Source organism: Bos indicus, chromosome 29 (assembly GCF_029378745.1).
Source record: "Bos indicus isolate NIAB-ARS_2022 breed Sahiwal x Tharparkar chromosome 29, NIAB-ARS_B.indTharparkar_mat_pri_1.0, whole genome shotgun sequence".
NCBI classification, from domain to species: Eukaryota; Metazoa; Chordata; class Mammalia; order Artiodactyla; family Bovidae; genus Bos; species Bos indicus.
This window is the reverse complement of record NC_091788.1, coordinates 46011059-46026999: the sequence shown is the minus strand read 5'-3', so window position 1 is coordinate 46026999 and position 15941 is coordinate 46011059. Positions and strand designations below refer to the sequence as shown.

The 15941-nt window shown below is 58.9% G+C and overlaps 1 protein-coding gene across 2 annotated transcripts; it reads left to right on the top strand.

The window, feature by feature from the left end:
• The first annotated feature begins 1958 nt into the window (after window positions 1–1958).
• LOC109554325 (aldehyde dehydrogenase family 3 member B1-like) lies at window positions 1959–10609 on the top strand. Of its 2 annotated transcripts, none has more exons than XM_070782479.1 (10): window positions 1959–2211; window positions 4224–4386; window positions 4860–4970; window positions 5155–5275; window positions 5524–5609; window positions 5703–5784; window positions 6045–6431; window positions 7438–7604; window positions 8183–8331; window positions 8648–10609. In XM_070782479.1, exons 1-10 carry the CDS (start codon window positions 2153–2155, stop codon window positions 8772–8774), a joined length of 1452 nt encoding a protein of 483 aa, XP_070638580.1. In that variant the 5' UTR covers window positions 1959–2152; the 3' UTR covers window positions 8775–10609. The 2 variants fall into 2 exon arrangements, with proteins under 2 accessions (XP_070638580.1, XP_019810268.2); XM_019954709.2 differs by having other exon boundaries at window positions 1969–2211; window positions 8183–8282; window positions 8648–10607.
• Window positions 10610–15941: the final 5332 nt, after the last annotated feature.

The window sequence follows — 15941 nt, the reverse complement described above, 5'->3', positions numbered from 1 at the left end:
TCATAACTACGGAGGTGTAGAGCCGGGGAAGGCCAGCAGTTGCAAAAGCTAGACCCGGGAGTGGAGGACACCCCTTCCCTGGAGCCCCACCAACACATGGGTTTCGAACTTCCGTCCTCCAGCACTGGGAGATTGTAACCCTGCTGTCTCCACCCACCGCCGTTGCTGTGGTGGTTGGTCAGTGCAGCCCCAGGAAACTGATCCGAGGCATTTGCAGAGCATCTCGCCATTGTTGCACTTTGCATTTCTCAGTTGCTGTGGAGGCCGAACATGCTTTCATTTGCTTGTGGGCTATGCAGGCTTCTTGTTGGTTCAGTTCAATGTGGTTTAGTTCATTTAGTTTTTTGTTGCTTGTTTTTGGCTGTGTGGCTTGTGGGAACTTAGTTGCCCAGCCAGGGATTGAACCCGCACCCCTGGCCATGATAGCGTGGAGTCCTAGCCACCAATCGTCAGGGAATTCCTTGGTTTGTCTCGCTTTAACAGCTTTGAGGTGAATTGCACAATCCAGTGGTTCCCAGGAGGCGGGCTGTACCCCCACCCCACCATACCCCACCCCCCGGCTCTTCGATTCTTCTTGCCAGCCCTGACTTCCCTTCTGGTGTCTTGCGTGGCTCCCACTGGCCTGGTTCCCATCACAGCCAAGGAGCACCTCACACGCCTGCCTGGGGTGCAAGCTGGTTCTCACGCTGTGCCTGGACCTGCTCTCCATAGCCCTCGGCCATGGAGTGGTCTTGATCTCTTGGGACAGGCTTGGGAGTGAAGGGCAGACAGGGGCAAATCACACAAGACGGATTAGCAGTGGGGCCTGAGTGCATTCTCCTGCTTCCTAGGACCTAGCAGGTGCTCTGGAAAGACTGGGGGAAACGTTAATAACCAATACTTACGAGCACTGATTTCGCGTCAGGAGCCGTGGTATCTATATCTATTCTTTCATCTTATCATGAGATCCTCTAATTGCAGTTGTTGCCCCAGGGAGGCTCAGGGAGGTTAAGCAACTTGCCTGTGCTGTGTGTATACTCACTCACTTTGTCTTTCTAACCCCATGACTTTAGCCCACCAGGCTCCTCTGTCCATGGAATTCTCCAGGCAAGAATACTGGAGTGGGTTGCCATGCCCTTCTCCAGGGGATCTTTCCCACCCAAGGATCAAACACAGGTCTCCCGCATTGTAGGGGGAATCTTTACCATCTGAGCCAGCAGGGAAGCCCAAGTAACTTGCCTAGGATCACACAGTAAATAGGAGAATAAGAGGAACAAGGAACAAGATGTGACACCCTGTGGCCACAGGGGCCCCTGGCCCATCCACGCTCTCTCTGCAGCTGCCAGGGCCCTTTCCTCTGCCCCGAGGATACCAGTCGGGCACATGAGGAGAGCGCAAATGAAGGAGCCCTTCGGGGTGGGAATGAAGGCACAGACATGAGGGTCTGGTGCGGGGACCTGGGTGACTCGAAGAGCTCTGCTGGCTGAGGGCATCCTGGAGGAGGCTGCCAGGGTCCCACTGACAAAGTTTGAAATGCTTTCAAACTGTGGTGCTGGAGAAGACTCTTGAGAGTCCCTTGGACTGCAAGGAGATTCAACCAGTCAATCCTAAAGGAAGTCAACCCTGAATATTCACTGGAAGGACTGATGCTGAAGCTCCAATACTTTGGCCACCTGATGCAAAGAGCTGACTCATTGGAAAAGACCCTGATGCTGGGAGAGATTGAGGGCAGGAGGAGAAGGGGACGGCAGAGGATGAGATGGCTGGATGGCATCACCAACTCAATGGACATGAGTTTGAGCAAACTCCAGGAGATAGTGGAGGACAAAAGAGCCTGAGGGGTTGCAGTCCACAGGGTCGCAAAGAGTTGGACTCTTAGTGACTTAGCAACCTTATCTTTTGCTCCTTAATTAGGTAACTTTCTTTTTTTTTTTTTAATCAGGTGACTTTCTGCCTGTCCTTCCCAGAAATCACAGCATCACCTGGAGTCACCTGGAGTTGCCAAACCTGTTCCGGGGGCCAGCTGTGTGTGAATCAGCAGGAGGCCAGACTAGCTGGAGCTTCAGTTTGGTGATTTGTCACTCAGGTGCCTCTCCACCGCCAGACGTGGGCACAGGGCATCCGGGGGACTGCACAGGCAGAGGCAGGGTGAGAGCGCACATCTGGAGGCAGAATGTCAGGCACAAAGCGCCCAGGTTCGGCAAAGCATCCAGGGTCGGAGTCCACACCAGGGTATGTGGGGTCGGGCCAGCAGCACAGGGTGGGGGAGTGGGGAAGACAAATGGGATCCCGACCCCATGGGGCCCCCAGGGCTGGGGGTCCGTGCGCCTGGGGCCTGGCTCAGCGCAGGGAGGTCGTGCTGCCCTGACCCCCGCTCCATGCCCCCACCTCAGACCCCAGTGACACCTGGGGGGTGGAGGCTCCCCAGGCCGAGGGAAAATGTGGATAGACAGGGGCCAGCCAGGTGTGACCTGGGCTGTGCTCAGGAAGTGCTGGAGGGGTTGGGACAGGGAAAGGGGGCAGTGCCTTGTAAAAACAACACTCACTGTTCATTTCTGATTTTGGGAGTGTTGCATTCTCATGGTAGAAAATTTGGAAGCTACTGAAAGATGTTGAGAAGTCAATAAAAAGTACAGGGCAGGACTTCCCTGGGAATCCAGTGGTTAAAACTAGCACACTTCGGTGCCGGTGGGGGAGGGACTGTGGAGTCACAGGACCCACGACTGAAGCTGCTATGTAGCCCCCATGAGGAGGGCTAAACCTAGGGCTATCCCTAACCCCCCTAAACAAGGGCTGACCTCAGCCCCACCAAGCCATCTGCCTCCTCATTTGATTGGGCAATGGTGGGGTGGGCCTGAGGATGTGGTCCCTGGGCTGATTCATTCTGGAGGTATTTAGCCCTAGAGAGGCTCTAGAGAGCCACGGACAAAGCCAGAGCTGGGCCGATGGGACCAGGCGCCACCGGAACTCCATCAGGGAAAGCTGGGTGGGGCGGGTGATGCTGGCGCCTCTGGGGCAGCTCTGGAACTTGAAGGCCTAAGAGTGCTCCTGGCCACCCTGGACCGAGGGTGGGCAGGGCGGGTAGCCAGAGGTGGCCCCGCAGTCCCAGCTGCTCCGGGACACGCTCAGGAGGAAATGGCCCTGGTTGTCTTGGCTCCGAGCCTGGGCCTGAGTGGGACTTCCTGATCTCCCTCTGCTCCTCTGCCATCTGGAGCAGGGACAGGGGTCTAGGTAGGACCACCCCGGGCCTGGCTGTGGGAGGGCACAACTCGGGTCCCCTTCCAGCCCAAGAAAGGGCCAGGATACCTGCCCTGCCAACCACAGGTGGGAGCAGGCAGGTCCTGGGTTCCCCCTAAGAGCTGAACTCCCGCTGCCCACCTGCTGAGGGGCCTCACCCACATGGCCAGCCTTCCCCCTCCCACCCAGCAGGACTTCCATGTCCCTGGTGTTCCCAGGCCAGGCCTGTGCTGTGCACGCCCACGAAGAAGTCTGTCCCCACTCCCCAGATGAGGAGACTGAGGCTGGGAGAGGAGGAGGGGGAGGTGCAGGGTGCCCAGTGGGGACGCTGAAACCTGCCTCACTCCATGGTCAGTGCTGAGGCAGAGGTCCTGGGCTCAGGCCTGTGAGATGTTGCTGGACCCTGAGGGTAGATGGCTCACATCGGCACACAGAAGAAAAGAGAGACACAGACAGACACAGAGAAACACACACAGACATGGGCAGAGAGACACTCAGACAGAGAGACACTCAGATAGAGAGACCTGGAGGCACAGGCGATGGTATGGTTTTGGGGCCCTGGTTGGGGTGCTCAGAGCCCTTTCTTGCTCCAAGTCCAGGTACTTCCCCTCAGAGGCCCTCCTGGGCTCCTTCTTCCCACCCCCATGCCCCATCTCCCTCCCCTCCCAGCCCTGCCAGGGTTCCCTTGGGTGTCAGATCAAGGCCAGATGGGCTCAAGGCTCCAGGCTGTCAGCTGCGCCTTCCCACGGATGCCCCGCCCACCCCATTGCTCCCTGTTCCAGGACCACCTCCCCAGGGCACAGGGAACAGTCCCATGCTCCGGGGCCCTGCGGCACACCCCAACCTCAGTTTCCCCCTCTGCCACTGCAAAGTTCTGTGGTCTCTGAGGCAAAGAACCCCTCGAGGCCCCGTGAGGGTGTCCGTGGGCCCACGTGGGTGCGAGTAGGGGCCTTGGAGGGGTGGTGGAGGTGGGGGCACCCCAACCGACGTTGCCCCCCACCCAGCAGGATGGACCCCTTCGCAGACACCCTGCAGCGGCTGCGGGAGGCCTTCGTCTCAGGGCGCACGCGGCCGGCCAAGTTCCGGGCTGCCCAGCTGAAGGGCCTGAGCCTCTTCCTGCAAGAGAACAAGCAGCTTCTGCAGGAGGCGCTGGCTCAGGACCTGTACAAGGTGGGTGGGGCAGGGGTGAGGGGAGGAGGGCAGGGGTGGGTGAGAGCAGGCAGGGGTGAGTGAGGACAGGCAGGGGTGAGGGGAGGAGGGCAGGGGTGGGTGAGGAGGGCAGGGGTGGGGGCTAGAGCCAGCTGCATCCCCAGCTCAGTCCTGTGGTTCAGCAGAGTCTTCCCTGGGCTGCTAGCTGCTCTACGTCAACAGTAAACCTGTGAGGCAGGTCTGACTGCTGTCCCATGTCACAGATGGGGAAAGTGAGGCACGTGAGAGTTAAGTCACTTGCCCAAGGTCCCACAGCCAGAAAGCGGCAGAGCCCAGGACTCATGCTCCTCACTGCAGTTCCCAGGGGCTGGCTGTGCTCACCCTGGAGACTGTCTCCGTGTCTACCCTGAGGACTCTTGGGGACCTCCAGCACTAGATGCGCTCCCCTCCCGACCCCGCCCAGGCCTAACCCCTGAATCTCACCTCCACCACAGACGGCCTTTCATTCGGAAGTTTCAGAGCTCATCCTCTGCCAGAACCAGGTCGACTTCGCTCTCAGGAACCTGCACACCTGGATGAAGGACGAGCCAGGGGCCAAGAACCTGGTGAGACCTCTGGCCAGGTGGGACAACTCCAGGGTGGCCCGGCCCAGGCCCTGGGGGAGTCACTGACTTTCTCGGGACCGCGGTCTCCTTGAGGGGACTCCACTGCACAGGCAGGTCGAGGGCTATGAGAGGTGGGCTTTGGGGTGATCCTTAGCGAGGCCTCACTGTCCATCCCACACCCCAGATGACGCAGCTGGACTCGGTCTTCATCCGGAAGGAGCCCTTTGGCCTGGTGCTCATCCTGTCTCCCTGGAACTACCCCCTGAACCTGAGCCTGGGGCCCCTGGTGGGCGCCCTCGCTGCAGGTGAGAGGACACCTCCACCCTCTCGCCCCCTGCCTGTCTTCCCAGCCTCCCCCAGAGCCAGGAAGGAGCAGGGAGCTGGCACCAGGTGGCTGAGAAGGCCTGCTTCCTGTCTGGCCACCATCCTTGGGGCTGTGTGGCCTCGGGGCCAATAGGGCACCTCTCTCAGCTGCACTAGGCCGGAGGACCGAATGGAGATGGGCGTGGCTACACATGGCCCCGCCCTCTCCCTGCCCCGCCCCGCCCCACAGGTAACTGCGTGGTGCTGAAACCTTCGGAGATCAGCAAGAGCACGATGAAGGTCCTGGCCAAGGTGCTGCCCCGATACCTGGACCAGGTGAGGGTGAGCCTGTGTCCCACATCCCCGCTCCCACCAGTGGGAGATCCTGCAGGGTCCCCTGAGCCGTGCATCCCTCCCGCCCCCTTGCAGAGCTGCTTTGCCGTGGTGCTGGGCGGGCCCGAGGAGACGGGGCGGCTGCTGGAGCACAAGTTCGACTACATCTTCTTCACGGGTGAGGGGGGCCCCGGCTGGTGTCCTGGGGAAAGAGGGATGTTGGAGAAGAGGCTGGAGAAGGCGGGGCAGGGAGGAGGCGATGGCCAGCGGTGTGGAGCATCCCTGATGGCAATCATCTGGGGCAGGTGGGCCTGGCAGGGTGCGGTCCTGGGGCTGCAGGGCGGGGACAGACCCCAGTGGGTGAGCCAGGATGGAGCCAGGAAGGTGGTGCCTGAACCATCCGGCCAAGAGCAGGTGAGTCAAATACCATGTCCCCAGGGAGCCCTCGAGTTGGCAAGATTGTCATGGCTGCTGCCGCCAAGCACCTGACGCCCGTCACGCTGGAGCTGGGAGGCAAGAACCCCTGCTACGTGGACGACAACTGCGACCCCCAGACCGTGGCCAACCGGGTGGCCTTCTTTCGCTGTTTCAACACCGGCCAGACCTGCGTGGCCCCCGACTATGTCCTGTGCAGTCCCGAGATGCAGGCGCAGCTGGTGCCCGCCTTGCAGAGCGCCATCACCCGTTTCTATGGCAACGACCCCCAGAGGTCCCCGGACCTGGGCCGCATCATCAGCCAGAAGCATTTCCAGCGGCTCCGGGGCCTGCTGAGCTGCGGCCGCGTGGTCATCGGCGGCCAGAGTGATGAAAGCGATCTCTATATCGGTGAGCCCCGCCCTCCCTGCCACTGTGCCGCACCCCCACCCCCACCCCAGGGAAGGCACCTCCACACTGGGGGCCACAGCTGGGCCCTGAGTCTGGGCTCTGAGGCTCCCACGACCCCACCGCTACAGCCCAGCCTGGTACCACGACTTTGTGACACTGGTGTTTCCTGTTGCTGGGGTCTAAGCCCACGACCCCACGACTCCACACTCTGGCCCAAGTTCTCCAAGCTCAGTTCAGTTCAGTCACTCAGTCGTGACCAACTCTTTGCGACCCCATGGACTGCAGCATGCCAAGCCTCCCTGTCCATCACCAACTCCCAGAGCTTGCTCAAACTCATGTCCATCGAGTCGGTGACGTTATCCAACCATTTCATCCTCTGTCATCCCCTTCTACCTTCAATCTTTCCCAACATCAGGGTGTTTTCCAATGAGTCAGTTCTTCGCATCAGGTGGCCATAAATTGGAGTTTCATCTTCAGCATCAGTCCTTCCAATGAATATTCAGGACTGATTTCCTTTAGGATTATTTGGGTCTCCAAGCTCAGACCCCAGAGTTCTAGGCTCAGCTTCCCAACTTCAGCCCCACGATCTGTTGCTCCAGGGGCTACACAATGCCAGGTGCTATGTGCCCACGATTCCGGTTCTCAGCTCCCACTGCCCGTCCTGAGCGTCCGCTCTGCTGTGAACAAAGAACCCTGGTCTCCTGAGCCGAACCACTCGAGGGTCTAACAGGCTGGGACCTGGGGCCTCAGACTCTGGGGTCTAAGATAGGGTCACCCTCTGACTGTGAGACCAAGGCTGGTTCTCTGGGCCCCACGGGCCCCGGTCAGGCTGGGGAGCCCCTCGTGGTCACTTCCCGGGGGCTGCGGGGAGAGTACCGTCCCTGGGACATCCAGGTCCCTGGCCCCTGACAGCCCGCGGGCCCGCCCACCATAGGCCCCGCCCGCCAGAGGCCCCGCCTACCACAGGGCCCTGCCCCTGGGCTGAGCCGGCCCCTGTCTCGGGCAGCCCCCACAGTGCTGGTGGACGTGAAGGAGACCGAGCCGGTGATGCAGGAGGAGATCTTCGGGCCCATCTTGCCCATCGTGAACGTGAGGAGCCTGGACCAGGCCATCGACTTCATCAACCGTCGGGAGAAGCCCCTGGCCCTCTACGCCTTCTCCAACAGCAGCCAGGTGGGGCTGGACGAAGGTGGGGGCAACAGAGGGGCCCAAAGGGGTGAGACTAGCCACCTCCCTTTTCCCAGCCCACTTACAAGGGTCAGGGAGCAGACAACTCCAGGGTGACTATAATCCAGGCCATTGGACGACGGCTCCCTGAATACAGGTGTCCCGCTGAGACAGGGGTGGGTTTGGTGAGGGCAGCACCAAGAACCTACCAACGGGTGGGTGGCCAGCTGCCTGCCCTGGCCGGGGCAGCCTCCACCCAGACAAGGAGGTGCCCTTTCTATCTGCCCTGCCCCAAACATCCTTCTTTTCCTAAACCGTGCAAAAGTTCTGTATGGGTGTGCAGAGCCCCTGAAGGCGGATGGGGTAGAGCAGAGGTGAGACCCTGCAGGCGGAGCCGGGCGGGCTGCCTGTCTGCTGCGGCTGCTAACCCTCACAGGCACTTCTCGGGACCGCGGGCTCCTCTTTATGAACTCAGAGGGGCGACACTTACTCAGCAGAGGATGGAGACCGGGGAGGCGCCTCTGCTCGCTGTGGAATGCGGAGCCTCCGCTCCACCCCTCACCCTGGCCTCCGCCTCCCACCAGGCAGTGAAGCAGATGCTGGACAGGACCAGCAGCGGCAACTTCGCAGGGAATCAGGGCTTCACCTTCCTGTCTCTTACCTCCCTGCCATTCGGGGGAGTCGGTGAGCCCCGCCCTCCTGACCCTCACCTCCCTGCCATTCGGGGGAGTCGGTGAGCCCCGCCCTCCTGACTCTCACCTCCCTGCCATTCGCGGGAGTCGGTGAGCCCCGCCCTCTTCACCCTCCAGCCCCAACTCCCAGGGAAGCCCAGGTGGGCGCGCCAGACCCAGGAAGGCTCAGTTTGGCCTTCACTCACGGTTCAACCTTGATCCAGCCCCCTGGCCTCTCAGGACCTCAGTTTCCCTCTCTGCAAAATGGCTCTTCACGTGGCCTGGCTTTCCCTGGGCTCCCTGCTGGGTGGTGGGCTGCTGGTGGTGGTGGCGGGCTCCTCGGCCTCGCCTTAGACCCTCACTTCCGTGCCCGTGCAGGCCAAAGTGGGATGGGAAGATACCACGGCAAGTTCTCCTTCGACACCTTCTCCCACCACCGTGCCTGCCTGCTCTCCCACCCGGGCCTGGAGATGCTGAACAACATCCGCTACCCACCCTATTCTGACTTCGAACAGAAGCTGATCACCTGGGCCTTGGGCAGCCACAGCTGCACCCTTCTGTGAGCACCCTGCCAGCCTCCAGGTCTCTGTCCACGACCCCGGGTGCTCAGTGGCTCCCAGAAGGCAGGGGTCCTGTCCAGGAGCAGAAAGGTCCTGCCCTTGGGGCTTTGTCTGAATAGACGCCCGGCTGGACAGACCTCTGGGCCACCAGTCCAGCCCCTTTCAGGACCAGAGTCCCCTCTGCAGCTTTCTGACAGATTTGTTGACCCTCTGCTTGAACATGTCTGGTGACAGAGAACTCACCCCCTAGGCTGAGCAGCCCTGGTGGTTAGGAAGGCCTCTCTCATGTCAGAACTATAATTAGGCTCCCGAAGTACAGAGTAATTTCTAACGGCTCCAGCCACACCTGGTTTGGGAAGCTGGGTTTGTCTGGGTCTCAGCCTCCCCACCTGCAGTGAAGAACATGGGTCCTTAGAGACGTCTGTGCCCTCCAGGCCAGCATCTGCTGTGCCCGTGTCTGTCCTCCAGGGTTGCACCTGCCCCCTCACCCCTCACTCCTCTCAGCTGTCCCGACCCAGGAGGGAGCCTCACTCCCATCTCACAGGCAGGAGCCAAGGCCCGGAGAAGGCACCGACTCCCCAGGTCACACAGCCTTTCGGGGAGGGGGGTGTTGGAGCCAGTGGGGGCTGGGGGTCCTTCTACTTCCTGGGGCTCAGAGGGGCAATAGCTGGCCCACCTCCGGACTGGTCTCACCGCTGTGGCTTGCACACGTGTTGGTACACCTAGCACAGGTGTGAACACACAGATCCTCAGACAGGCAGACACGGGTGCTCACACGCACTTACTCGCACACTCGGTTGGGGCTGGAGGCTGCTGTTTCTGGGGGCTCTTGTGCCAGTTCCCTGATGCCCTTCCATTCTATGAATACCTTCTGAGGGTGTGGAGAAAAGGGAACTCCCCTACACTTTTCTGTGGGAATATAAATCCGTGCAGTTACTATGGAGAACAGTATGGAGGTTCCTTAGAAAAACTAGAAATAGAGAAACTGATGACCCAGCGATCCCACTAGTGGGCGTATATCTGGAGAAGACTAATTCAGAAAGATACATACAGCCCAATACTCATCGCAGCACTATTTACAATAGCCAAAAGATGGAAGCAACCTAGATGTCCAACAACAGATGAATGGATAAACAAGATGTGGTACATATATACACAATGAAATACCAATCAGCCATAAAAAGTATGAAATAATGTCATTTGCAGCAATGTGGATGAACCTAGAGATTATCACACTAAGTGAAGTCAGTCAGACCAAGACAAATACTACAGACTATCACTTACATGTGGAGCCACAAAAATAGTACAAATGAACTTATTTACAAAACAGAAGCAGATTCACAGACGTAGTAGACAAATTTATGGTTACCAAAGGGGAAGTGGGAGAGGGATCCATTCGGTGTATGGGATTAACATACACACACTACTATATATAAAATAAGCCACAAGGTCCTACTATACAGCAGAGGGAACTATATTCAATATCTTATGCTAAACTGTAATGGAAATTATTTGAAAAATATATACATAAAACACAACATTGTGACTCGACTATGTTGTTTGGTCACTAAATCGTGTCCAACTCTGCGGCCCCATGGACTGCAGCACACCAGGCTTGTGGGCCCTTCACCATTTCCCGGAGCTTGCTTAATCTCATGTCCATCGAGTTGGTGATGGCATCCAGCCATCTCATCCTCTGTCATCCCCTTCTCCTCCTGCCCTCAATCTTTCCCAGCATCAGAGTCTTTTCCAGTGAGTCGACTCTGCATCAGGTGGCCAAAGTATTGGAGCTTCAGCTTCAGCATCGGTCCTTCCAATGAATAGTCAGGGTTAATTTCCTTCAGGATTGACTGGTTTGATCTCCTTGCTGTCTAAGGGCCTCTCAACTCTCCTTCAATCTAAAAAATAAATTAATAATAAAAAATACATGTATATATAAAAACACCTTCTGAGACACAGAAGCTGGACCTCAGCCAAGGGAACTTAACTTTCCAGGACCCCCTAATGCTGTCCTTCCCAGAGCAGGAGGCTCCACACCTCCTGGCAGGAAGCATCCGGGTCTCCAGAAACTGCCCCCCATAGCTGGGGGCTGCTGATCAGGCCCCCCTTCCTTCCCAGGAGGCCCAGCGGCCTGGGCGGGCCCCTTGAACAAAGGCTGTGGCTTCTGACTCATAAAGTGGGTCTCCGAGGTCCCTGCCCTGGGAGAAGCAGGAAGCAGGGAGCAGGGACCCTCAGGCAGGCAGACACACTCACCCACCGGCTCCCTCCACCACCGCTGCCCGGGATCGGCCAAGTCGCTGAGCTTCTGGAGCCCAGGTCTCGAGCCGCAGTGCAGCAGGAATGAGAGCTGTGCTCCCTCTGCGGGTCTCCAGGGTCCTGGCCTGGGACCCTAATGCTGAGGCAGCCCGAGCGTGGGTTGGAAAGGAGTTTGCAGGGACAGAGCACTGCAGAAGGGACTGAGTGGACAGCAGGGGACAGAGATGATGAGGGCGCTGCAAATGCAGCCCACCGCCCCCCTGACAGGCCAGGGAGAGCCTAAAGTTTTCTCCTGTTAGTCGCCAGTTTTATAGCCTCAAGACAAAATTCCTGCTAGGAGGTTAGGTGATTGGTTAGGGCGTGGAGAGAGACTGCTGGGGCGCACATTCTAGCCTAATTTGGGGTCAGGAAGCCTACAGTGATGATGGGCGGGGGGAGGAGGCTTTGGGCAACAAAGGGGATCTGTCGGGCCCGGAGCTGACCTTGCTTCTGGGCTCCGTGTCAGTGGCCTTGGTACAAGGCCTCCCACCTGTGGCCTTGGGGCAGGACTCAGCACCTAAAGAAGGTGTCTGCCCTCCCTTTGCTCCAGATCCCCGGAGGGCGCTAGGACGGACCCCCACCCCCCTGGATGACCCAGCCTCAGACTTCAACCCCGTCCACCCCCGCCAGCTACCTTATGGAGGTGCCAGCACCCCGACAGGCCCCACAGGCCCCGCCGTCCAGGTGGAGGGGGGACAGAAGAAAGCATGTGAGCTGGGCGCTGTAGAGAGGGCTGGACTGGAGGGAGCCCCGGCTGCTGGGCTGGCTCTGGAGCCAGACCGAGACCTCCTGGGAGGACAAGGGCTGGTCGTAAAGAAGGCCTGGGACCAGCTGCCCGGGGGAGACCCAGCCTCAGGGTCCTGGCATGGGAACCCAGTAGGCGCTGGGGGCTTAGTCTTCATCTTGCCCTCCCTGTGCCTTGAGACCAGCAGGACGATGGTGGGCTCAGATTGGACACCTGCCAGTTCGGGCCCTAGAGCAGCAGACCAGGACACTCAGGAGCTGGTGAAGACACGACTGAGGTCCGGGTCTATGTCGAGGTGGCAGCAGGCCACCAGCACAGGCAGGGTGGAGAAGCTGGGTCTCTGCAGCTCCCCCAGGGCCCGCGGCCGGTGCCCGGCCGGGTAGATGCCAGCCATCTCATTGCCGCGGTGGCCCTGTCACTGCCGGGGGTGGGGGGCAGGACCTCTCAGGCACCAGCAGCGAGCACGTGGCCAGTGTGGGGGCGGCTCACCTAGAGGGTGGAGCTGCTCAGGCAACCCTGGCACTGACGCTGGACCCAGTGCCGGGGAAGGCAGGCGGGGGCGCCTTGACAACCTGGACACTCCTCCCTCACCGTGGAAGGGAGAGGGTGTGGAGCAGGCACCACCCAGTTCACCTGCTGGGAGGGGCAAATACGGAACTCTCTCTTTCATTAAACCCTCTCGTGGATTCTGTGAGCATCCCTATGCGCATTAGCAGGAAGTCCAGCGTCTCCCTCTCCCCATCTCCCCTTCCTCGCTGTTACGGGAACTGGGTCATCCTGCTCTACAACTGGAGAGGAGGAGGTTGGCAAGAAGAGGCAGCCCACCAGCTGCAGCTCTATAGGGCCCGCCACATGGGGTCGCTGTTGAGCAACACCCCTGCCCGCCATGGGCCCTCGGGTCCTGCAGTCCCAGAGGCAGGGCCCTAGCCTGCTTAATAACTGTTCCCCAGGGAGAGCTGGACCTTATATAAGGCTAAACGCCAAAGAACTGATGCTTTGAATTGTGGTGCTGGAGAAGACTCTTGAGAGTCCCTTGGACTGCAAGGAGATCAAACCAGTCAATCCTAAAGGAAATCAACACTGAATATTCACTGGAAGGGCTGATGCTGAAACTCCAATACTTTGGCCACCTGATGCAAAGAGCCGACTCAATGGAAAAAGATCCTGATGCTGGGAAAGATTGAAGGCGGGAGGAGAAGAGGGCAACAGAGGATGAAAAGGTTGGATGGAATCACCAACTCAATGGACGTGAGCTTGAGCAAACTTTGGGAGAGAGTGAAGGACAGGGGAACCTGGTGTGCTGCAGTCCATGGGGTGGCAAAGAGTTGGATACGACTGAGCGACTGAGCAACAACAGCAGCAAAGCCCCTCAACTGGCCTTCAGAGGTGGGAGGAGCTTCAGCGAGGACCAGCTGTTGGCACTGGCCCTCCCGCCCTGTGCTCCTGAGCCCAGGGACCAGCCGGAGCAGCTTCCTCCGTGGGTTTCCATCTCAGGGGCCTCCACCTCTTTCCTTCGTCAGCCCTGCTCATCCCTCCTGGGGAAGCAGAGATCTGGCTCCCACAGCAAGCCGAGCCTCCCGCCGAGGGCACAGCAAAATGGGGGTGCAAAGAGAAATATTAGGAAGAGGCTGACATGTCAAAAATATGATCCTTTTTAAAGGACCAAATAACAGTGACAAGAAAAAGTCAGAACTTGGCTGGACTTCTCTGCTCTTATTACAGCTTCAGGTTTTATTTTGAGGTGTTACGTTACTTGTAACATTACGGTGGAGGAAACGCTGTCCTTTCAGTGTTTGGGGCTACAGACCCATCTTCTCTGCAGATGCTAAATAGTGATTTTGAGTGATTTCTCCCACAATTTAAGATTTTATTTAATACACTTTTATATTGTAGTTACTACGTGTCAGACACTGGTTTTTGTTCTGTTTTGTTTTGTTTTATGTGTCCGGATTATTCAGCTTATAGGATCTCAACTCCCCAGGGATCGAACCTGAGACCACCATAGTGAGAGCACTGAGTCTTAGTCACTGGACTGCCAGGGAATTCCCCCCAAACCCTGTTTTAAGCACTATTAGCTGTTTAATTTAAACCTCAGGATGATAGGAGGAGATCGTATAATCCCAGTTTTACAGATGGGAAAGCTGAGACCCAGAGAAGTTAAATGCCTTGCTCAAGATCACACAGATACCAAGGCTTTGAAGCCAGACTTCGCCATCCGCACCTGTGACCACCAGGGCACACAAGGGCAAGCATCTTTCTGAGGTAACTGGGGTCTCCATTTCTACACACAGCCAGCTGGCGTCTCAGCAGACACCCCGTTGCGTTGACTGAGGAAGTGAAGGGGCAGGTGGGCAGGGCCATCAGTGAGGGGCATCTCTTGGCAGTCCCTGCTGGGTTGCCCCCTTTGGGGCCAGGGCAGAGGTTGGCCCCAGCAGCCTTGGCCCCTGGGTCCTCTCCCAGGACCAAGCCTTCCGGCCACTGTGACTCATCTTCCAGATGTTCAGTGGTGAGGACGTGCTCTGTGAGGGGGAGCCCACCGCGTACCCCATTTCATCAACACGGCGCCAACCATGAGAGGGGCATTGTCTTCATCCAAACAGAGAAGCTCACGTTCTCCAGGTCTGCCCTGCCCACACTGGCCCCCCGCCCCAGCCTGGGCCCACAACCCAGGCCACACCTGCCTGGCCTCAGACCTCCCTTCTGAGCAGTGGGTCCTGAGACACAATCTGCAGCCCAGGGCCCCTCTTTGCCCCCCACTGTGTGCCACGTTTCTTGCCGAACCCGCACCTCCATGCCTCAGTTTCCCATTCTATAAAATGGAAGGTGTCCAGGGGTCCACAGCTCCTGTCCTCTCTCCTGTGCGGGAGAGGACCCGTCTCTGTGACCTCGGGATCTGGGGCAGGTCTGCCTCAGGGTGGTCTTAGACCTGCTGTGTGTTCTGTGGCCAGGGCTGACTGTCTCTGTGCCCACACTGTTTCATCACAGCCCAGGGGGAAGATCCCATAGTGCGTGGGGGTGGGGGTGGGACTTGAAGAAAGATTGCCCTGGGGCCAGCGGGGGGGCTTTCAGAGGAGGCCATGGTCCAGAGGAGGGCTCCAAACCCCCTATGTTCACAGGCCCACAGAGTCGATCTGGGAGGGCAGAAGTGTGTGGCTGTGTGTGTGCCCATGTGTGCAGGTGTCCAGGCATGTCTGCCCAGGCGCTGTATAGGTGAGCACACATTTTTCTGAGAGCCTCAGCACTTTGGCCCTTCTTCCAGAAGGATCCATATGTGGCTGGTGGCACAGCCCAGATGCGTGTTTCCAGGTGTGTAATGAGCCCAGTGCTCATGGGACTCAGGGGGCGTCAAGGCTGGGGAAGGGGTGCAGCTCAACAAGGCTCTCCCCATCTGGGACCACCTGCCCAGGTGCAGGGGTGCAGGGAGGAGGTACAGGTAGGGCAGGTAGGGTGGGGGAAGTCCCAGCAGGGAGGTTGAGACAGTCAGCGTCCGGGAGGAAGCAGGCCCAGTCCTGCCCTCTGTCCTGACCAGGCACTCTCTGCACTGTCCACCACAGGGCCATGCTGGCCGGGGCGGGATGGGGCCTGGGCATGGCCTCACCGTCCAGGCTTCCCCACCCCTGTGCCTGAGAGCTTCGCTCCTGCCTGACATGGGGGCTGGAGGAGCCCGGAGCTCCGTCCTCCCCAGCTCTCCCTGCCTGGGCCCTCTACACCCTCACCCGGCCCATCCATCTCCCCGCGGCCACTGCCGCGCTGCCTCCTGCTATTGAGCAGCGAGATGAGAAGGTGTGAAGGATATGGGGGCACCCGGGACAGGCTGGCAGGCAAGATGGATGAGGGGGCAGGGGGCCAGGAGGTGCCTCGGGCAGGAAGAGCGGACCGGCTGGGGAAGAGGCTGTGCAGAAGGGAGGCGTGCCTGCGTGTGTGTGTGCGCGCATGCGTGTAAGAGACAGCATGTGTTTCTGTGCAGAGGAGAATGTGCACTTGTGCACACGAGTGGTGGCAGGTCACTGAGTCTTGAGTCTGTGTGTGCCCATGGGTTGGCATGCCAGTGAGCTCACATACATGTGGCAGG

Bases quoted from the DNA above. Each gene is read 5' to 3' on its own strand.
- LOC109554325 (XM_019954709.2), top strand. From the start codon at position 2,153: ATGTCAGGCACAAAGCGCCCAGGTTCGGCAAAGCATCCAGGGTCGGAG. The intron at 4,387-4,859 runs GTGGGTGGGGCA...CCTCCACCACAG, and splicing joins TGGCTCAGGACCTGTACAAG to ACGGCCTTTCATTCGGAAGT. The intron at 5,610-5,702 runs GTGAGGGTGAGC...GCCCCCTTGCAG, and splicing joins TGCCCCGATACCTGGACCAG to AGCTGCTTTGCCGTGGTGCT.